This window comes from Lepidochelys olivacea (assembly GCF_965140295.1).
Source record: "Lepidochelys olivacea isolate rLepOli2 genome assembly, chromosome: 24".
Lineage (NCBI taxonomy): Eukaryota > Metazoa > Chordata > Testudines > Cheloniidae > Lepidochelys > Lepidochelys olivacea.
In genome coordinates this window covers 8799485-8823139 of record NC_140434.1, presented here as the reverse complement: position 1 = coordinate 8823139, position 23655 = coordinate 8799485, and the positions used below count along the sequence as shown (strand labels likewise).

Here is a 23655-nt window from a genome sequence, read left to right as displayed (position 1 = left end):
AGTGGTGTGGCACAGGCGTTAGCGATTCAACCTCAGTCAACCATTCTGTTAATGATGCATGAGGGGGAACAGAACCCAACTCTCACTCCGCCATAGCTGAGCTAGCTTGGTAGGGCTGCTAACTCAAGTAAAATCTCATTCCCATCACTAGCTGATCTGACTCCAATACCCACCAGGAGAAAATCTACCAGGTAAGGTTGGGACATATTTAGACATTTCCATTCCCCGAGTCTAATTCCAGCACCTTAAGCACAAGACCATCCTTCTGCTCTGCCACTGACTCACTGCATGACCTTCATCAAGTCATATCAGGGTGCCTCAGTTTCCCCACATGTAAAATGAGGATAATGCTCATTCACCTGTGTGTAGTGCTTGGAAATCCTCTAATGAGGATTAGTATTCAAAGGAGGTTTAAAAAACTAGATCTGTCCTGAAACCCACGGTTAAGTTCAAGATCTGCCCCCAGTGATCCTTCGGGGTCAAACTCTACCTACATGCATTTAATCTGTTTTATGCAAGCCTAGGGGTGTGACAGAAAGAGGCAGGCTTGGAATACGTAGGAAACACAAAGCAATCTTTCCCACCAGAGCTTTCCCCTTTAAGCTTTTTCTTAATTGCTGACGGCTTAACGAGACGCAATCAACAATTTCTGCACCAGCTTTTCTGTTTTTTTAAAAAAGGACATTTTATTAGAAATCAAGTTCTGGTTGTATATTTTATTTCTGAGTTTGGCCCATCCTTACTGAATAGGAAAATAAAAAGTCCCCACACATGGAAAGGTTCACACACAGCCCGTGTAGCCAGCAGCAGCTGTCAGAAAGGGTGTTCGCTTCAGCTCAAGGAGAGGCCATTAGTATGGCCTATTAGGATCTTATTTTTGTCCCTCTCCTCTTGCCGTCATGCAGCCCATCCCCTTTTAGCTGTTAAAATGTACTCTCCATGAAGATTTAAAATGAAAACTACATTCCAAAGGATCCCATCCAGATTAAGTAGCAACAATCTGCAGAAGTCACCCAACTGGTTGGGTAATTTGTATACAGGGACATTATTTCACTTGCTAATTTGCCACTTGCAGCAATGCTGCTACTATGGGCTCAGTACATCTGATCACTGGGCATCCGTATGCCATTTGCTACATGAAAGGGGAACTTGGTTGCAGTTCACTTCCAGGTCAGGATAAATGCAGAGGGGGAAGCTACAAAGCAAGATGGAGTCATTTGAAGTGTCTGTTCACGGCTTTTTATGGCCAAGCAAGCTTGAGTCGCGGCAGGAGCCGAAACATGAAGTTAGCCACTAAAGCAGTTTTCCGACAATTCAACAGGCTGCTAAGTGACATACAAATGAATAAACTAAGCCTAAATTTGACCCAAAAGTTAAATCCCAGTGATCCCCACCAAAAAAACAAGGCAATTGCAAAGTTTTAAAATGATCCTTTCTCTGCTCTGAAACTCAGTAGTAGCCAAAATGACCAACATGTCATGGGCTGCTCCTACAAATAATTGCTACCCTCACTGCCAAGTGGATTATAGAAGGAGGTTAAAATTACCACTGCCAAGTGGATTACAGAAGTGTAACCCCATTCAACACAGCAGCCTGCAAATCTGCTTGTAAGCTACAACATGTGACAAGTATCACTCATTTTTCCAACATTCATAGTTACTTTTTGTCCTTATATTAGAGCGATACCACCCCGCCCCACACACTGATCATCCAAACAATTCTATCATTTCTAGCTCCACCCCTCTGGCACTGCAAGGCTGGGTCTTTCCCACAGAAATTCAGATTGTTCCCTAAAATCTACAGCCCCTTTTCCGAGCCCCTGCTGGCTGTTCCGGGAACAGCTGGGTCACAAGAGCAGTTACAAGGAGGAACTTAAAGGGAAAAATTAAAAAATGGAACGAACAGACAAAAGCAACTAGGTTAGTGTTTTTTTTGGTAATGAAACTAGCACTAGGTCCTTTTCTATTCCCACCTGCAAGGATCAGCATATTGCTACCCAAGCGTTCTCCACTCCTTGCAAAGTCAATGTTTCAGACCTTTCATAATTCTTTCAGTGGACAGTAAAAAGCCATAACTTACATTTTGCCAATCCATTTCCAAACTGGTAACAAGAATAACTGGTTTTGAGAACAGGAAGTGACAGAAGATTATGCCTCCCCACGACCTGTATGTTTTAACTGCAATTGGGAGACAGTGAAGCCTAGGTTGCTGCTCATCTGTTGGGCTGCAGGAGCATATGCAGTGGTTTGAACTTCTGGTTGCAAAACTTGGAAATATTGCCTCTTCCTGCCAGAAACCTCTATCCCATAATGTTAAAATACAGTTAAAAAAAAGGCTAAATAATCAACATGGCAAAGTAGCACTAAACAAACACCTATTAACATGAGAGTCCACATACAGGAGTCAATGGGGGAGAACCAGGACTGAGGTAACAAATCACACACACTCAGGTAGTAGGGGATTCCACCATCTGATCAGCAGCTGCAAGAAGTCTGAATACACTGAGGGGAGAGAGGACAAGGGAAGGGACTTATGTCTGAATAGAGTTATACTAATACACAGAAATGGAGAAGCTTCAACAAATCAAACCTTGTTGCTCTTTATAAAGTACAGATGTTTTCAGCTGGACAGTAGCAGAAAGGGAGTTTTAAAAATGAAATCAGCCCAGCCTAGAGTGATTTCCATGCCCTGGATCTATAAGCCAAACAGTTTGGCCTTACAACTTCACAGCTGTGTTCTACTGGTTCTTTGCAATAACTTTGTGCTTGTCAGCATCTGCTTTTGACCTGTTTCTGGGGATGAAAAATTAGCACGATCACTTCTTTACTTAAAACTGAAAAAAGGCACTAGCTATGCCCTGCTTGCTGCAAAACTAAAAATCAACCCATCTCCTGAACTCTAGCTAGGTGTATAAGCAAGGTAAGATGGATAAGTTTAGACTAGCCTTCAGTTACTCTAGGAAGAAAACTAGCAAAATCAGTCCACATTTTGCCTCACTCCCTGGGAGCCATGAAACTTGGCTCAGGCCAAAGTACACCACCGAGGAGGGATGGGACAGGTTATAACCTCCAGGGGAACATTCTGCATATAGAGGTCCGATCCAGATAGATGTAAAAACTCATCATCCACGGAAATGTAACCCTTGTGCGGATACCACACACAAAGCAACTTGCAGCCCCGCTGCTGAGTTCAAGGCGGTGCGAGTTCAGGGCCAGGCTACTGCATCACCAGGATCATCAGCCAAGGACAAGACATTCAGTGTGGCACAAACCCATGAAGTATGAAGTCTGATATTATTGCAGGGGAAAGCTTCACAGCCCCAGATTTGTGGAACAAAGTCAAAAAGGTGCCCAAAGACAGACAGACGGGCATGCCGTTGCATGGCCAGACTATGAGAGACGTGGATGAAACGAAACAAAAAGATCCAAGTCCTAATAACCCTATGCTCCAGAAGGTTAAGACTGTGCTACATGGGTTGTGTCTAGTGACCTATGATCTCAAGACACGTTTGTTGTCTAACTTGCAACTTAAACTTACATTAAAATGTGCAAAGGGTGAAAAAAGCCAAACCAACATCAGGAGAGTCAAATAATGCTGAGAACGCTGTACAGGAACATGCAGGGTTGGGGGCTGATGGGGATTCACCTCAACTGCATTCAAGTGGAGCTAGCAGAAGGCTCAAAATATCAGCAAATTCCAGACTCAGGGAGAAGGATGGTTTTGGCCCCCTCCACCCCAGGCCCTAAACGATTATGAGATTGTGGAAGAGTTCACAGGACATCAACAGGCATAATACTGAAATAAAGGTGGGAGGAACTGATGTACACATGGTTCTGGTGTCTAGCAGATGCTCTGTTGTCCACAGAGCGCTGATGGCTTTGTCTCACCAACGCCTGGACCCTGCGGTCACATTAAACGTGATCGCAATGGTTGTCACATGATCCTTTTTGTTTTTAGTCAATTTCACACGTGGATTTTGTTTCTCTGAACACTGTTTTTTGTTGGTGGTGGCTTGCGAGTCTGTTAAACCTGGCACCCGGGAGGTGCTACTGCTCAGCTCCCTTCACCACACGGGGCAAGACCTTTTCCCTCGGCCAGGTGGCAGGTCTCCAGCTGGGCACTGTGGCTGCGGCAAAAGCCATCCTTGAGTCGGTGGCAAGGGCGCAGCTGTCACATGATGCCGTTGGTGAGGTACTGGAAGCCATCATAGAGCTTGGTGGTGATTGACCGCATGCTGCCGTCCACCATCTGTTCAATGAGCATCTGCAGCTGCTCCTCCGTCATGTTCATGTGGAAACGCTCCTTCAGGTTGCGGATGGTACTGGAGCCATGGAAACAGGGCAGCTGAGAACCTAACACGTCGGGGTGGGGATGGGGATGGGGACATAGGAGGAGACAAGGAGCAGAGTTAACAGCGAATTCTGGAGCAGTGGGAAGAACTTACACAGAATAGTTGAGAGTCAGAGCAGCCTGGTTTGGGAGGCACGTTTTGCAACTGCCGTCTAGTAATGACAAGTAAACCTGCACAGAGGGTCCCTTTAAGGTCTTGTCTGTTCTGGGAAGTGACAGGAACATGCGTTCACAACCACAGCATTGGGCCCCATTGTCAGCTGGTGTAAAATGGAGTCGCACCATCAACTCCAATGGAGTTGCACAGACATATGCCTGCTGGGAATCTGGCCCCACTAGTTCCAACGGCACTGCAGCCATTCACAGCAGCTAGAGAGCTGGCCCTCAGTATAAGCAAGGACACACCTTTCACCCATCATCTGGGGGTGGCTAACTCGTCCAGGCTAGGGTTAACAAACCGGCTGACACAATGTTATGGTTGTGTGCTGAGTGGTGCTTAAGGTAGTTTAGTTAAAGAGCTTCTAATACAGGAAAGTAGGCAAAGCCCAAATGAAGGAACCACCCCTGTTTCTTAAGCGACCACTTTAAAGTCCCCCTTGGATCCCAACACAATACTGCTTGATCTGTAGTTGAAAGCCAGTCTCTGCCAGGTGAGGAATACCTCGGTGGATGCTTGAAACCGGTGCCCAGTGGAGGAATGTGAGTTATTCCCCACTTCCTTCCCCCACTGCACCACACAGACTTTGAACTGCAATACCCTTACACAGGCTCTTCCCAACTCACCCTGCCGTGCAACTTCAGCCAAATGCAGCGGGAGAGGGGAGGGAGGGAGGAAGAGCTGCTGATTCAGTGCGAGGGTTACCAGCTAGGTATTCTGTATGTGTGCAGCATCCTTGCTTGGTGCTGGAGGATTTTACAGTCTGGGCTATTGGACTGCAAAGGAAGTGTTGAACCACACTAGCAACAAATCATTTGGAAATGGTCCAACAAGGCTGCTGCTACCTGTGCTCTAGCCTGAGCGGCCAGACAGGCGTGCAGAGGTCCACGTGCAAGAGCTGATGAATGAGGTTTAACTCTCCCCGTAACTGGGCGTGTGTGGAGGTAAACGGTGTTTTTAATGTACTGGGGTGGTAACTATGTTTGAGGACTCCAGGGGGCCAGACTACGTGGTCATAATGATCCTTTCTGGCCTTAACCTTTATGAATCTATGAACTGCTTCAAGCCTGGTTACATGCCGCAGGGAGAGCTGCGAACTAACTAGGAGTAAGAGACTGCAACACAATGCAGAGAGAGGGCACTGTGTAGACATCATCAAAACACTGACATTAATATCGAGGAAAACAATTACCGTATATACTCGTTCATAAGCTGAATATTTTTGGTAAAAAAAGTGACGCATCAAAGAGTGGGGATCGGCTTATAAACGGGTCTACACCAAATGTGATGATTTTAAACTCTATGAAATCATTGAATCGAATATCTAATACATGGTCGTTTTGTTTACCTGGAGCATCTGCAGGCACGGAGCCCCTCAGTTCCCTGTGGCCGCGGTTCGCCGTTCCCAGCCATTGGGAGTTGCGGGATGTGCGTTCGCAGCTCTCATTGGCTGGGAATGGCAAACCGCGGCCACAGGGAGCTGAGGGACTCCGTGCCTGTGAACACTCCAGGTAAACAAAACGTCCCAACCCGCCAGCGGCTTACCCTGATGGGCCAGGAGCCGAAGTTTGCCACCCCCTGAAATATAGGGTCGGCTTATGAAAAGGTCATTCAGTTTTTACTATTTTTACCTATCCATCTTGGGGTGTCGGCTTATAAACGAATGGGCTAATGAATGAGTATATACGGTAAATAGATTAACACTGGTTATTGCCCTCTGTGTAATTTTAAAGGGGAACAGACCCAATTCACTTACAGCTAGGTGCAACCTTACACTGTGCCATGGTATAAAATTGGATGGTTATTTCCACTCCTCTAACTTAGGTAGCTAAGTGTGTTATAGTATAGTAGGGAAATAAAGTTACAATATCTACAACATTTTTGATTTCCTTTTCCCTCTGCTCTTATGACCAGGCTGGCAACAGAACCCAGATTCCCAATACTCTCTGCTCTAACCATTAGACGACCTGACCATAGGATCCCAGCTGCAAAGCTGTAGTTTGGTGATGCAACCCCTGAATGCTTGCGTTAGGGACAGTTTCCCTGGCCCTGTAAGGGGAATGTAGTGAATATAATTCTGCTGCAGTGAGGTTGATAAAGTGGAACATTTATCAGACTAAGATCTCAGCTGTCCCAGCCAACGCCTATCCCATCCCACACAACTGGGGCTGCTCTAACCTGCCACTGTGCTCGGACCTTGCCTGGTGCATGCAAGAAAAAGCAAAGCCCCATGGCAGGTTTGAACATGCACAGCTAGATGGAGGGCAGGCAGCAGTGCCACCCCCGTCCTTGCACAGAGGTTCCCCTCATGAGGATTGGGTGGGGGGAGCTCGGAGTGCCAGTCCCCGTACATACGGTACTAGTTGGGGAGCACTGGGCTGCTAGCCCCTTTAAGATCTCATACAATAGAAAACTTATCTGTGAATGTTCTATTCTGCTTCCTGACACTCACAGATGACCTGCGCTACCGTATGGACCTGGCTCTGCTGACTTTCTCCGTAACATCTCTGGCAATCTAGAGGACAAACTGACACACACTCAGTTATTGGCTTGCTTCTCTCCACACTTCAAGTGTCCGCAGGAGCATTATGATTGGCAAACAATTTTCCCCATGGCAGGCAACGTTGCAAATTACATTTTAAATAAAGGAGTCAAGATCAGCAAGCTAGATGCCTGCTCTTCAGAAGCTCGGTCCTGCCAAACCTATTTATCTTTCCATAGAACCCACACACACACACAGTAGTTAAATAGGAGTTAGACGACATACACAGAATGAGATAGGATCAAAGCATGCTACAGTTTCCCAGCATTAGCAATTTGACTGAATGCTTAGTTCTATGCAATGCTTTCAGGAGTGTCATGATAATTCTCCTCTAGTTCTTTTCCTCACAGGAGTTGAAAGAGCTTTCTATACTCTAATCCCCACAACGCCTTCAGAGAGGCAGGGATCCCACTTAAGGGAAAATTTAAGTCACAGCACTTGCTGCTCCCATTGACCTAAGCTGGACTCACAGGTGCTGCTCAGCACTTCTGAAAATCAGGCCCCTAAATGACTCTTTCAAAGTCACGCAGAGTGAGTGGGAGAGCGGAGAACAGAATCCAGGTGACCTGAGTCGCAATCCCCTGCTCTCACCATTACACAAAACCTCCTCCATCCATCTTTTATATTCAAATCGCTACAATTCAAATGGTCTTATGCGGATGCATCATGCAGCCGATGTGGATCTTGCACGAAGATCCCAGAGACTAATATCGTCAGAACTGCCAGATTTTCATGTGGTGTTTCATGTCCGTCTTCTGTTTGGGAACACTTGCCCAATGCTGCGCAATGAAAAGAAAGACCATCTGGAGGGCAGAGACAGGGAGCAAAATTGTGCATCTAGTCATAGCTGTCTCCCCTTTCCCAGCACAGGTGTGTGAAATGCCCATATGTATCCTGTCAAGTGTAAGAGCAGGTTGGAGCCATGAGGCTGGAAAGCAGTGCCATACCTTGCTGCATTATCTCCACAATCTGGACGACTTTATCCATGTGCTTTCGGGCAGCGATGAGGCCTTGCAGCATCAGCATCTTGTAGTAGTTAAACATATCACCATCCAGACCGCCCATGACCTGGAAAGCAGATCAGACAGTGAGCACGGGTTCTAGTGACATGCCAAAAGCGTTCCGTAGAGTGGAAATTCCAACAGCAGCCCTGCCAGCAAAGACAGCTGGAAAAGCACACCAGGAATTATTTAAAAGGCACATTTATTTGAAGGATCTAATTTTATGGTAAGACTTTGCTCTTCTATATCAACTTTCTTCCTAGGATCTGAGAGTTCTTTAGGAATAAGAATTAACTCTTCTATAATGCCCCTCGTTTGAATACTTTGCAGAAATCAATTACAATTCTCATAACTACTCTTCACCAAGAAATAGGGATCATCCCTCTTGTACAAATGGGGAAACTGATACACAGAGAAGAAGGGATTTGTCCAAGATCACAGAGAAAGTGTGTATGGAAGAGAACCCAAGAGTCTGGTGTGCCAGTCCCCTGCTCTAATCACTAGACCACACTCCCTTCCAAATCTGGGAACAGAGCTCAGGTTTCCTGGCTCCTGATCTTGTGCCCCAAACCACAAGACCCTTTCCCTTCCTGGCAGAATTTAGCTATAGCTCACTTACATCAACGAACTCCGACGTGAGCTTGAAGGCAGACGTCTCGAAGCCAAGGTTCCTGGGGGAACTGGAGAGAATGAACCCAAAATCTATATGGATGATGTGTCCATCTGCATCCAGCAATATATTGCCATTGTGCCTTGAAGGGGAAAGAGAACGAGAGAGAAAACTGTCAACAAGCTCATATTTCAGACGCCATCTCCCTCCCAGTCACTTGGAGCCGGAGAACCATGCACCCACAGAGTAAAGAGCTATGAAGTCCTCACCAAATGCGGAGGAGCAACTGCTTGAGCACTGACAAAGCAAATAGGTACTGGCTTCAGTTTAAGCCAGCAGCATCTCCTGTTAATGCCAAGTGCACACGGGGCTGCAAATTTTCTCTGCTTGCCTCTTTTCTCTGCCTCTTGTACAACACTACCAAAAAATAACATTTTAACTAGGTACACATATGAGGGTTTATTGCTTACAAAACAGCCCTGCAATTACACAGCAAATGCTCCAAGCAGCATGGCTTCAACACAAACGAACTCCCACTACTCAAATTTCAGGTTCCCCTATGGTCATATACCAGCCACTTCCCACTGTTCTGATTCCCAAGCAAGCACCATGAGAGGATGCCTCTGCTCTCAGGGATTCCCTGCTGGTGGGGAAGACACGGAATGAGGTAAGTGGCATCTTGAGTAATGGATGCAATTTTGGAAACCTTACTACCCCCTTTGGGGGGTTTAATACACTTCTCTAAGGGGCAAGACTCAAGACAGCAATTCCCTGATTGCCGCCCCCCAGTGGTTGGTCCCAAGGCCCGGTGGGCAAGGAAATTCTGTGTGCTCAGACTACAGCCTCTTCACTCCAACACACAGGGCCCACCTGTCTTTGACCTGTAGCAGATAGCACACCAGGCAGTATCCAGCACAGCTCTGCACAAAATTCCTCTGGGCCGTCAGAAATGCTTCGGTCGTGTAGTTGCCATGCTCCTGGAGGAAGTAGTCCAGCAGCGAGAGCTGGGATTGTTTCTTGACTTGGTGGATGGACACTGCGTTGACGACTGGCTCGATCATGCCGCTGTCTGCAGAGATGACGAGGATTTTGTATGGCTTGATCCACAAGGGCACGCGTTCCTGCTCCCAAATAGACTGAAAGAGAAAGAGATTTGTGAGTCAAACGCACCAATGGGCTGCGTTTACGGACCCACAGCACTAGTGGGAGGGGTCTTGCTCTTTCCTACCTGCAGTTGTTTAAGGACCTGGAATGCTAGCAACTCTTGCCTGAGGTCATCTCCGCATTTGACAATCACCGAGAGGAGGCGCCAGTTTGGAAGATGGCCATAAGGGGAGCCTTCCCTGATCCGCCTGTGGGGAAATCACAAAGAGTTAAAGAGAGAGGAGAGCCTCTGCCTCCTTCAGGGCATCTCTGGAAAGAGCCTAGCACAACAGCATAGTAACAAGACAGCAGCTATAAGGCAGTACCAAGAGATGGATTTTGATTCAAGAATTTCTAGACTCAGGATGTTTCTCTTTCACTGCTAGCATGTGCTTAAATGCTTTGCTAAACAGGGATAGTCTTCAGTATTTTGTTGACTCGGGGCTTTAGGACTGTCAGTTCTTGGAGCCGGGACAGTCGTTTATTATGTTTATACAGCATTGACAAAAGTGCCATAGATAAGTGTTAAACAAGCAGAGAAGATGCCAAACTGTACAGCAGGAGGAATTAAGCAGCACTGGAAGGAAATAAGGCCCTTTTCTATCACTTCCCCTCCCATCCACAATCGTACCCCCTCCAAAAGAATAAGCCAAGCACCAAACTTGCGGGACTCAGAGCACCCTGGAACACAGAGCCTAAATCAATCACTGCTGTGTATGGAGACCTTTTGTTTTGGAAATATTGAATCTGAGTCAATATTTGCTCCCTAAAGGCAATCGGTGCCCAAAGCCGAGGCTCCACATTTACTTACAGAGCAAATCAGCACAGGCAGCCACAAGGGAAGCTATTCCACAGAGACGAAGCTGGGATTTCAACACGGACCTATTACAGGAATGGGGGCAATTCAGCTTTCCATTGTACCCCACCTCCTTCACTCATACCTGACTTTCTCCTGCCAGGGCTCCTTCAGGGCAACAGCAGATGGATCCTCAGGGTCTCTCCTGAAAGCTGTCGGGGTGTGTGCAAGCTGCTCCGAGAGGCGCCGTCTAGAAAGTAAACTCATTAAAAACGCAAGTCTGCTTTCCCCAAAAGAGAGGTTTCAGTGACAATCCAATGCCATCATACACACGTTAGCCCAAAGCACTTACAAAGTTTGTATGGTCAGGGATCACGTCACCCATCACTGACCTGCAAACCCCATTTTGGAGTGGAACATAACAGCTGTGTAGGGTTGTTGCACTGTTAAACAGCTTAAGGTAGGGGATGAAGAAAAATGCTGTATCTAACGGAAACAGCAGAGGTTGATTTTCCATGGGCTGAATTTACTCCTTCAAATTAGGAAAATAGCGCTTACACCACTAAGTCTTTGGGACCACACATGGGCAGAACCGCAGTCTTCAGTCTCATTCAAGTGAGTCAATTTTCAGCAACGCTGCAACCCCTAAAGCGAGCGAAGAGGCTGCTCTCTCAAAAGAAGAACTCCATCAATTCCAGCTCTTGTAGTACTTCATGTTTCCCTTGGAGATTGTGCATTCAAGTACTGACCTTGCCTAAGCCTATTTAGCTTCCGAGATCTCAGATCTGTTGTAACATGCATGCTCACGCCACACGTATATCACCAAATGGCTACTAACTGGTCAGTTGACTCACCTGATGAAGAATTGACCTTTTGACTTTGGTCTTGCTCCTAGTTTTCAAAGATACTCAGACCTGACACTGAGCTTTGCTTAAGTGAAAGAGAACCCACTACTCAGCTAATAAGTGCATCTCTTTAGAAGAGGCTTTGGAATTAATTCATACTGCACATCCCATTACACCCAGCCACTACTCAGCCCACACCTGCCTCCAGTCCAGGAACATACAGGGCACCTGATGCTCAGGCCTAGTGAGAAAGATGAGTACTGACTAATGGGCTTTTTCACCAGAGATTTTAATGGAGATACCTGGTGTTACTCTTCCCCACCCAACACAAAGGCTTGTTTTAAAATAAAGACAGTGAAACCCATCTCCAGCTCTGCGGTCTTTACAGTAAGGGAAATCTCCCACCCACAATGTAAGCTCACTGTTACCTAATATCACCAGCTGCTATGAACACAGGCTCTTTGCTCTCTTGGCTGGTGATGCTGTCCACGGAGAACTGGGAAATATTGTCACAGCTGTTGGTGTGCATCTCTGGAAGCTGGAAAGAGACACAAGACTGAGTTACAGACTAGAAAGTCTCAGTGTTCTCCTTAGTGCAAAATGATAAAATGTTATATTTATAAACCTTTCAGTCCAAAGGATCCATTAATCATGTTCAGAGCCACTGAAATGCAGCCACTTCTAGGATGAAGGAGGTGAGCTTACACACTGTCCAACAGCAGGGCGAACCCTGGCTATGAGAAGCGTCCCATTGGACCTACTAGCCATGCAGAGCAGACAGGCCCAATTTTTAAGGTCTCATCCAAAAGAGAAGAACAGGCACAGAGTGAACTGCACAGCACTCGATTATCTACCTTGGTGGGATGAATGACTGAGTCTCTCCTGCCAAGATTTCAATCCGGGGCTCCAGGCAGGCTTGCTATTTTGATCTCCAAGCCACGGCATTTTAATGTGTTAGGATGCAGATTTCACATTGCAGTTTACACTCAGTGCCTGGGATGTGCTGCATTGTACGAACGCTTTCAGTGCCCAAGAGGCTGCTCACAAGAGAAATTCTCTTGCACACATCTTTCCTTTACAAGCCAGGCAGCTACTCCTACCACGATCACGGTTGGGAAGCCCCTTGTTCACCAACTATCTCTAGAATGCTGCCGAGCTGCAGCTAGCTCAGTGCTCTCTCACTGCGGGACATGCCAAAAGGGAAGGAGTAAGACATTACAGACAAAGCTGTAGAGGCATCATGCTGAGCATGGCAAAGAGGCAAACCCTTGTGCATTCCACTCAAGCGACTCCGCTCTGGCTGCTCTCAGTGTTGGTAGCATATTCCACAGAGAACAGCATCCAGGCCTCCTTGGCTGCAAGGAGTCACCAAAACAGGAGCCGGCTGAGATGGGGAGGTCCCTCTGAGAACAGACTGCACCATATGTCCCCTCTTCCTTACAACAGGGAACACAGTTCTATGGCTGGGACTCATTTTCCCCATTGGGTTTCTAGTCTTAGTGACGGGGAGTTTGGCCGCCTCACCTCCACCTGCAGTTCCCCAATATCATCCACAGACCAGGCTTCATCATCGTTGTCATAGTTGGGAACAGTTGTGAAGCTGCTGGCCCTCTGCTCATGAGTGATCCCACATTCTGGCAGGTTCTCCACAGACCTCGTGGTCCGGATGCGGTTCTCTGGGATCCGGGCTGGCACATTAGTGGTGTCAAAATTTTCACATTCAAGTACTTCAACGTAGATTAAATAGGGAGCCTGAGGGAAGCGGAAACAAATGTCACTGACACAGGGCTACACAACTTACACTGGCCAGGGTTTGAGTCCTTCATTTCTCTCTTGCTTTGCAGTTCACTTTTAACACTGGCCAGTATCTAGCCGTTCCATCATCAAACCACCCTGAACATTAATCAATCTACCTGCTCTCTCATCTGATCCTTAGATTGGTCCCTGTTCCTCAGTCTTGGTCCAGGACTAAGGCTCATACTTGCTACCATAATCCTGTGACTAATAATAATCGCTGTCTTCCAAATACACTGGGGATCAGCTAAATCTTTTTACAAATGGGAAAACAGAGGTTTGTGTGTCACAGACCAAGTTAGTGCCACATTTGGGAGTTCCTGACTCTGAGTCCTAGATCCTGCTGCTCTCTCCAAAATTTTCAGGGGTACCATGACTGGTAGGTGATTAAAGTATGTAACTAATAAATATACCTTTAATTTACATTCCAGATGAAGAAGGAATGAAGGAAGGGGTTTATAGTCATTTGTATTGATACTGAAAATCAGAGGATCTAATAAAATAATATCGCAATATCTTAAAGCCAGAAGTATCTCAGCTTGTTTAATGCACAAGGACATGTGCTCAGAGTAAGGTAAATGGAACAAGGCCGGCTTAGGGTCAAATGCTAATTACCCTGAGTAGCACCAAAGTGCATATTTTACTCTGATGTTTAAGAGACATCAGTAACATTCACATCAATGCAAAACTAACTTACAATCACCAGAAGAAAAAACGTTGAGCTTGGAGGGCTCAATCCTGCAAGGTACTGAGCATTTTGGCACTGATCTCGCAAAGCACATCGGTACACGCTTAACTTGAAGCATGTGAGTAGTGTCACTGGAGTTAATGGGAGCACTTGTGTGCTTAAGATCAGGGCCAGAGAGCTCAAAGCCATGCAGAAACAACCCGTTAAAAGAGTAGCCTTGTATTCTGCCCCAGATGCCAGTAGCTCACATATAACCCAGGTAAGAATGTTACCCTAATATTTTTGGTCGATTTTTCTGACATTATTGGGCTGGATTTTCAGATGCTGAATGCCTGCAGGTCCCATTTATTTCCACAGGAGTTATGCTGCTCAGCACCTTTGAAATCCAGTCCTTATCACACAGCACTGAAACCACACGCCACCATTAAACTTGGCCCTTTTTCTGAAGGGCTGTTGCTAGGGTTTGAAAGTGGCCAAGAGGGACATGAATCCAGGAACATTTCAAACCCAACATTAGAAAGCTTTGGGGGAAACTTCCTCTCGCTCAAGCCTTCTCTGGACTCTCCCCTCCCAGCTACCCTTGCATGGACTCCTCTTCCTATGTCTCTTGAGTCCTTGACCTTCTCAAGTGATGCAGCCCAGAGAACGACAGCAGGGAAGCCTGCTATGTGCAGCTCTACCTGCTACATCTCTGTACCATATGGTGACGACAGACCCTGCCAGGTGAATCTTATTTATGACTGGTTAAGAGAAGGTGAATTATTATTTATTTAGCTTAATATCCAGAAGATGCAGTGAGCTACGTTCTTAATGTTGGGTTCTCTGAAATCAGCTTTTAAGGGAAGTGCTAATCTTACAATGCTTCAAGAGAACTAATCTTCCTTGCTCGGCCACTCTTACCTTGTCCTTGGAGTTGAGCACCACCGCCTGCGTGTGGGGCACCCGCACCACATGATGGTCAAAGCCAGCTGTGGGAAGCCAGATGCGTGCCGGAAGCTTATGGTTAAGTAAAGACAGCTCCGAGATAAGACGCTGAGTCTTCTGCTCTTTGGTGGGCAAAATGGCTAGTCTCTTTCCAATGGCCATCAGGGATTTGATGAATTCTCTCTCTGGGGCAAGTCTGACAGGCTAAAATGTTTTAAGGAAGTGGGAGAAGAGAGTTACAAGGCAACAGTTGTGTGCGTAAGAACCCACAGTTCTACAATTAGGAGTCAGTCTGAAATTGTTGGGATAAACTGCACATGGAAGAGAAGCTTCTACTACCTGTCTGATGCTCTTGTGAATATAAGGAGTAGGTGATCATCTGTAAAACAGGACACCAAAAAAGTATGTATACTGAACACAAAAACCTCCCTAGAGCATTTCACTCACCTTGAAACTGGCCATTTCCACTGGGATAAAAATCTTCACACCACAATCCCATTGTGGTGCTGACTTAACATGGTTATTTTTGTTCACTCACTCATCTATCTGTGCAACACCACACGTCTGGCAACAGTGTAAAGTCTCTACTCCTAGAGAGCCATTAGAGGGAGCCCAGATCTTTTTCTCTAATTCTACCAGCCTCACACAGTTACTTTGTCAAGGTTGGGTTGTTTTTTTAAGTCAAAATCTGGGGAATATTTCTCAGAATTCTGACCATTTTATGGTGGGATTAAACCTCAAGCTTAAAGTGCAGCTTAAACCTTTTAACCATTAACATATTTGTGAATGTGGCTGCTGTATTTTACAGGTTAAACACTGTTCTACTCATTTTGAGCAGCAGAACTGTAACTTGAAATGGCAGAAGTTTATAGTTGAATTTTGCCATTAAAGACAAAGAATTAAAAGCTGTGAAGTGCCCCCATCACCGATCATGCTAGAAATGCACATGCAAAAGCTATGTAGCATGGGCAAAGAGAGCAAAGGAAAAATTATTTATAACAGAACACCTATGAAAGACTAAGTGAAGTTGGTAAAAAAGAAAAGTAGCCATCTAGTTAACATTAATGTCCTTTTCCATCCTCTGTAAGAGCAGAGGGGTTTAGTTTTTGTCTGTAGTCCACATCAAAAAGCTTCCATGCTTCAATGTAAGTGTAGCACCTGACTCTATAAAGCAGTCAATAGTCACCCTCCTGAAGACAGCAGCTTTCCCTCACTAAGCTACGCTGGCTAAGAAAGCGTAGGTGTCCTTGCGATAGGAGGAAATGTTTGCATAGCATCCACGGCAGCATGATCAATTGCAACCACCAGCCATAGAATGAATGTTTAAAAACCCTGCGCCATCCGATGTTCGGTCCTTTAGCATACACACATCTGAACTACATCATGTAGCTCCCATCTTCTATTTTAACAATCCCCATCCACAGTAGAACCGCCCTGTCTGTATGTTACCTTTCAGACTGGCATCCTGATTTCATTGTCCACTATACAGAAACTACCTCTCCACACTTCTGATAACTCAGTTCCTTCTTGTTCCTGACCACCACACTGATGTTAACATACTCACTGCAGGGCTAGCTGCAAACTGGTTAAAAACAAATATTCTGACCCTCCAGAAGTATCCATGACACTGAACCCATCCACTTTTCCCACAGAATCTTCTGGGCTCTTTCAACCAAAACCCCAAAATGCTGCAATTGCTTATTATGATTATTGCTCCTGTTTTAAAGTTTGTTGTGCCTCATGGCTCAAGTCAATTTTCATCTTTGGTGTGTGTGCATCTGATAATTTCACATACAAAAATCAAGCAGCATAATTTATGGATATTGAAACTTTCATGCATTGCACACGCTACTGAGATATTCAATAAAGCCTAGTTACTGCAATAGTGATTTATGATTGTGTCCAATAGGATAATTAATGAATGGAACTCAGAGGCATAAACATAACAGCAAGCCAAGAGTGAAACCCTGCTTTCCTCAAGGGGACTGTCCAAATCTTGATCTGCTAGGAAGAGAGCACTGGTACATACATCTAGGGCAACGCACAATTCAGCTCATCACTTCAACATCCTATATTCTCTTGGTTTTTAACTGTTTAATGGTTTAATACTTCTCATTCATACGTTTCTCCTTGACAACATGCTTCGTAAACATTAACCAATTAAGCTCCCCAGCCCCTCAAGTGAGCTAATGCTTGGCACTTAAATCACTTTTTATCTATAGCTCAAAGCATTTACAAAGTTACATATCATCATCCCTGTTTTAGGAAGAGGGAAGCAGAGTGAGAGAAGGGAAGTGACTTGCACAAAGATACTGTCAGACAGGAGTAGAACTCAGAAGTTCTAGGCTCTCACTAGAAGAGCTCCACATAAGCCTGAAAGCTTGTCTCTCTTGCCAACAGAAGTAGGTCCAATAAAAGATATTACCTCCCCAACCTTGTCTCTCTAATGTCCTGAGTCCAACACAACACTGCATAGACATTTCCTGGAAGTTTGTCTGGATTATGTACCTCTGGAGACACCTCAGGCCCTCTACTCCTCCAGTCAGTCGTGAACTGCCAGAAAATGGCCTCCCTATTGTTTATTGTTGCTAAGTTCCTGCGTGCCAAGCAGCTCATTGAGATATACTTTGTTCTTCTGCTGAGGTGCCAACACAGTACGGAAAATTAATCTCCACCTTGAGTCCTGTTACAGAGGCCATTTTGGAAAATGTAAACACCCAGTTGGATCCACAGTCACTGACCTTGAATGGTACCAGCAACCTTAAGCTATGTCTCTATATAACAGACACTGAACCCCAGAAAGGTCCGACAGATTGAATTAAGCCAATGCAGACCTGCATTTCAGCATTAGAAAATTAACAGTAAGCTTACCTTACATGGGATCATGACATTAAACTAACTTCTGAGGCCAAGCAGAGAGAGGTGGAAGTGAAACCTTATTCCTTCATTCAGGTTCTCAGCATAGTTAAGTATCACTCTAGCACTCTCTGGGCCAATATAAACACTTACTTGATACTACAGCACCACATTTAACTGGTGATGTTTTAAAATCACTCCGTCCCCTAAAAAAAAACAACTAAGTTAAACCATGACATTTTAGGTCTGGATGCTGCTGAATAACTTACTCCGATTATGAACACAGCCCAGATAACTGGCATCCTAAGGTCACTCAGTACACTATCTTGCAGGGATCAGAACAAGGCATTTGCTATGCTCAGGTGGTGTGTGTGTGAGGGTGGGAGCGTGATTTTGGTTTGATCTGGAGCAAGCCCTGTGGTCTGCTCAGGAGTTAGGATGAGTGGTTTGGGGAGCAGTGCTTGGGTCACCTTCTCCAGCAACTGTCCTCTCATAAGCATGTGCCTTTCCTATGGAATCGTAGGTCATTTTCATCTTTAATTTCACATAAGTATTATCTACTCCAGCCTCTCAGCCGGCACAGAAGGCTGACCGTTCCCCAGGGCTTTTGCCCAGTTTAGTTTTCGTGTCCCAAGCAGTGAGGGTCTCCCCACTTCCCTTTGGGGCACCTGGCACTGGCCACTGTTAGAAGACAGGATACTGGGCTAGATGGACCTTTGGTCTGACCCAGTATGGCCTTTCTTATGTTCCACAATCTAAGAGATCTTATTGTCAAAAAGCATCTCCTGACGTTCAATCTATATTTTCCTTGTCTCCAATATCATCCCCATCCTGTCCACTGTAAGCAATTCCTCTCTCGCGCTGCTTGGCATGTGTATTAAAACATTTGTAGATTGCTATGCTCCCACTTAGCCAGGCTACACGGACTTCACGCTTAGTCTTTCCTCAATTCAATCCCCCTCCTGTCTCCCTCACCACATTTCTTTGCTTTTTTCTGAGCTCCCTTCAGTTTATATCTTTCTGGTGCCAGAAATTAGCAACACCACAGGTGCTGTCTCGGAGCAATACACAGCAGAATCTCATTTATATCCGGTTTCTCAGCATCTCTTACATGTTCTTTCACTTCCACTACTAAACTGGTAGAGACTCTTACCTGATGCACTGAAAGCTAGACAATAGTTAAAGACGGTGTGTAGCACAAGAAGCAGGCTGTAGGTCTTTACAGAAACAGAGCAATGATGCATAGACTAGAACAGATGTTCTACAGGGCATCTAGACTCTTCCAGCTAACTGTACGCTGCCACTGGGTTTCAAGATTAAAAGTGTTAATTATGAGGAATACCACATATCTCATACATGTGCATGTGTATAAAAACCTAAGCAATTTAGCTAGGCACAGGTGTCTGCAGCTGGTTTATAAATAGGACATAAATGTTTGCAGAGTCTGATTGGCTACAATAAAAGTCTGCCATGTTCAAGCATGACATGAATAACCATGGTTAGTGAAGCCTGAAGAATAGATTTCTCTCCTGAGGGAAAAAGGCAGAAGCCAACACCACACAGAGTCCCTTCAGGTTACAGAACAGGCATTTAAATTGTAAGTGGATCTCACACGCTTTAGGCAACATTGATGTGAGAACTATAAAACTGAAATCACTGATATGAAGGTAACAACTATCGCTATAAAATATAGATTTTTTTTTGCTCTTCTACTGCCCCTTCTATCCAAGGGTCTGAAGGCATTTTACAAACATTAAACCTTCCCAACAACCCTCTGGAGGTATTTAAGTATTTGTGACGTTGCACTCCATATGCTTTAAGGAAGTATGCTATGAATATGACATAACTGGAATATGCTTTAAGCTAAATAACCCTTGTATGGTGTCATGAAAAAACTTCACTGTATTTTCCACTGAATGCATCCGATGAAGTGAGCTGTAGCTCACGAAAGTTTATGCTCAAATAAATTTGTTAGTCTCTAAGGTGCCACAAGTCCTCCTCTTCTTTTTATTAAAAAACTTGTAATCTACTAAGTGTGTTCATCCCATTTGTTTGCATGTACTATTTCTATATCTAGAGTTAGGAGAATAAGATATAAACTTGGGTCACTGATGTAAACGTATTAAGTGGAGGCCATTAAGGGTGCTCCAGAAACAATCAGTTGTAAATGGCCCTAATTACTTGAAAGACTTCCTGTGTACAGTTGGGCCAGCCCATGGGGAATGGAGACTAGGGGTCTTACAGTGACATGTGACCATGTCACCTGTAAATGAAATCCATCTTAAATCTGGTACTTTTCCATTTAGAAGGAGGGGTGGGGACCCAGAGAGACAAAAGATTCCCGCCTTACGCCAAAGCTATAAAAGGGGGTGGAGAAGGACAAAGGTGGCAGCCAGTCATGATAAATCCCCTGCTTACCACTTGAGATGTCTGCTGGATCTAACAAAGACTGTACCGGGGAAAGGATTGGGCCCAGACTAGGAAGGAGTCTAGTCTGTGAAAGAAGCTTATTGGAATATCTCTGAGAGTGAGATATTACCTGTAATCAGTTTCTTCAAGTATTAGGCTTAGACTTGCGTGTTTTGTTTTATTTTGCTTTGTGACTTACTTTGTTCTGGCTGTTATTACTTGAAACCACTTAAATCCCGCTTTTTATACTTAATAAACCCAGCGTAAGTGATTAATACCTGGGGGTGCAAACAGCTGTGCATCTCTCTCTATCAGTGATATAGAGGGCGAACAATTTACAAATTTACCCTGTATAAGCTTTATACAGAGTAAAACAGATTTATTTGGGGTTTGGATCCCATTGGGAGCTGGGTGTCTGGGTGCTGGAGACAGGTAACCTGGTGAGCTGTTTTTAGTTAAGGTCTGCAGCGTTGGGGGTGTGTCCCGGACCCTGGGCCTGTGTTGCAGCAGGCTAGAGTGTCTGGCTCAACAAAGCAGGGTTCTGGAGTCCCAAGCTGGCAGGGAAAATGGGCTCAGAGGTAATTTCAGCACATCAGGTCACAGTCCCAAAGGGATCTCTGTCACTGAACCTGTCACAGTATTATCCTCTTTTTATGAAAAAATAAGGAATAGAAAAATGTAGCGACCCAAGGTCATGCAGCAATACAGTGGCAGATCTAGGAACCGAACCCAGGAGTCCTGGCTCCCAGCCACCTCTTCTCTAACCACTAGCATGCATTGCCTCTTTGAGAACACCCTATCACCCTTGGCAAATATTTTAAGGTTGGCTGACTATATCAATAAATGCCAACCCTCTTCAGTGTGTTGCTTCTAAACTGGTTGTACGAGAACAGCATTGAGTCACTTTATGAGCCCACTGTAAGGTTTCATTTACCATCCTTTTCTTACTGTTTCACATAGTGAAATAATCTGTGGAAATAATCCTAGAACACGATAAGACTTCAAATCTACTCATTAGAGGAGCAAGACAGAGTCAGGTACACATTTGCAAGAGCTCATTTACACAGGAGGAATTCAACTTATTTGACTAACAAAATGGTATGTAAGACACTGTAAATAATTATATTAAAAAGACAAACCCCACAGCTCTCAATAAGTGATTTTTGATCATGGACTACATATTCAATACATGGGAAGCCAATTAGGAATCCCAAAGTGAGAATGTGCACTGTTAGGAAAATGGTACAAATTGAAGAGAGATGCCCTTGATTAAAAATGAAAAATGTTTCATAACAAGAGAAGAGTTATTAGGGAACATCAGTTTTGATCTAAAGTAATTTCATCAGACAGAAAACTGATTTTTGTGGAAAAAGCAAATTAAATCCCATCTGGCAGACAACTTGTAAGAAAATTTAAGGAAACAGCATTTCCTCTAACTAGAGGGGAGAACACACACAGACGGGTTTGAATGAGTATTCAGAATTCGTATTATCAGCCAGGGTTATTCACCTGCGTTAAAGCTTGTAATTTCTTTTTAAATGCAATTTTTTATATCTCCATAGATGGGTATTTATTGACAAGATACAATATCTAACTTGCAGGCCCCCTCATGACTTCTTGTTTGCTTTAGTCAAAATTGTACAAACAAAATTTCCCAAAGCTCTGTTTAACTTGTATTTCACTGCAGGCTATTGAAAAGCATAAACTGGACAAATGTTATCCTTGTGTTCAGATCAAAATGTTATCAACTTCTCTGTTTTGCCTCTGCATAAGACAGGATAGCAGAACTTTGCTACAGCTCAAGGGGACTCAGCCAATAGAATGCATGCACTGGGCATAAAATGCTGGCATAGAAATGCTCTTGCAATGCAGTGTTCTACATGGAGTGGCTTAACATCAGAGCTGTTTAAGGGCCACTGCCAGGTGACCAGAGATTAGTATTTCAGGACACAGAGGAAATGCTGCTGTAAAATAAGGAAGCGAGGCAACCCAGCCACTAGAACAAAACTGGCCAAACTTACGGAACAGAATGATTTATCAACACTTTCCGTACTCGATGAGAATTCCTGGGAAAAGGATGAAAGGATTTTTTTTTATTATTTTTTTTTTTTTAAGAAAAATAAAGAAAGAAAGAAGGGGGAGAAAAGGCAATAGTTTAGCTCCAATTTTATAAGACCATTTTTCATTTATTTAAAAAAAATCAGGCTTGCTAACCTTTAATAAGAAATTGCAAAATCTGATAGAGAATCTTATTTTACGATGGTCATTGGATAATACTAGAGTGATCAGGGGTTAATGGATCTGGCAATAACTTTATGAATCTTGATTTATTACTAGTATGATGCCATATATGTCCATGAAGCTTTTCAAACACAGACAGGGTTCCCTGCTCCAAAAATATTACAATCTAAGTTAGATCTGATTAGATTAGGTCCGTTATTGTTGAAATCTTGTAAACAGTGTCAAATGACTTTATTTTCATTGGTCAAAATCTTTCCAAAATACTTCATCACACAAAAATGAAGGTCAAAAGTACTCCAGATTCTCCAAAACATATTAGTGCTATCAAATATCTGTTGTAGCGTCCAAATCAGTTTGTATTATTTAAAATGCAGTAGTGCCTAGAGGCCCAAATCAAGGATCATGGTCCTCCTGTGCTAGATGCTGCATGCAAAACAAGCATGCCCCAAACAATTCACAATCGAAACTACAAAAGTTTTCCTCCACCACTGCATCCATCTATAATTTTCCATTGAGTACATTAATTTGAACGGCTTTTTCACTAGAAAATTATCCTCATGGTAATTTATCCTAGAACCAGACTAAAAAACCCAACAATTAAGCCATTTGTTCAATGAAGTTTGCGAGGCGGAACTCTAATCAGGAGACAAGTATACTGAAGAAGTAGATTCACCATACTATCAGCAAACCTTCTTTGTATCAGCAGGGCCGCAAACACAAACTATTAATCAGACTTCTTTGCAAGCAGAGAAAGATGAATTTTGTGTACCTGCTGTAATGGTTATTTTAGGTTCCATCACAAATCATTCCTGAGTAGATAGATGACCTCAATTTAATGTCGCTTGCTTGATTCCTTAGATTCATAACACAGTCTGCGCATAATCTTGTAGTTTACATTTCCATGGTCCCTACTCATTTTATGGTCCCCATAATTTTCCAATATCCAAAAGTGAAAAACAAGAGGCAGCAGCAGGCGTACAGAAGAGAACTGTTAATATAAATGAACAATAACTATTCTACCCACAGAGCTAAGTGCAAATACAGCCTAGATTACACATTCTTGCAGAGCAAGGGTGCTCAAGGCAACAGGGGCACTGGTAGCGACAGATCACCAAGCAATTCTGGTAATTGAACAGAACTCCTAGTCATTTCTCTCTCCACTTCACACCGCAGGAAGAAATTCCAACACAATTTCATGTTTGGAACCCAACCCAGCAGATGGTCATGGCACTCCAGAATTTACCCCATTCACTGGAGAGACTTCCCCATGCTTGACAGAAATTCAGACAGCTTCCAAAC

The 23655-nt window shown here is 44.3% G+C and overlaps 1 protein-coding gene across 3 annotated transcripts in view; it reads right to left on the bottom strand.

Moving 5' to 3' along the window:
* Positions 1-696: 696 nt before the first annotated feature.
* Positions 697-23655, bottom strand: part of PI4KB (phosphatidylinositol 4-kinase beta) — a 59015-nt gene continuing 36056 nt past the window's right edge. For 2 of the 3 annotated variants that reach the window (XM_084613981.1, XM_084613982.1), the window contains 10 exons: positions 22137-22181; positions 14827-15054; positions 12969-13196; positions 11873-11982; positions 10745-10849; positions 9889-10012; positions 9531-9796; positions 8670-8802; positions 7997-8117; positions 697-4352 (listed from right to left, as the gene is read on the bottom strand). In XM_084613981.1, coding sequence (XP_084470107.1) covers positions 4171-4352; positions 7997-8117; positions 8670-8802; positions 9531-9796; positions 9889-10012; positions 10745-10849; positions 11873-11982; positions 12969-13196; positions 14827-15054; positions 22137-22181 — 1542 coding nt within the window. In that variant the 3' untranslated portion in view covers positions 697-4170. The remainder of the gene's footprint in view (positions 4353-7996; positions 8118-8669; positions 8803-9530; positions 9797-9888; positions 10013-10744; positions 10850-11872; positions 11983-12968; positions 13197-14826; positions 15055-22136; positions 22182-23655) is intronic. The other variant, XM_084613983.1, reaches the window with a different exon arrangement.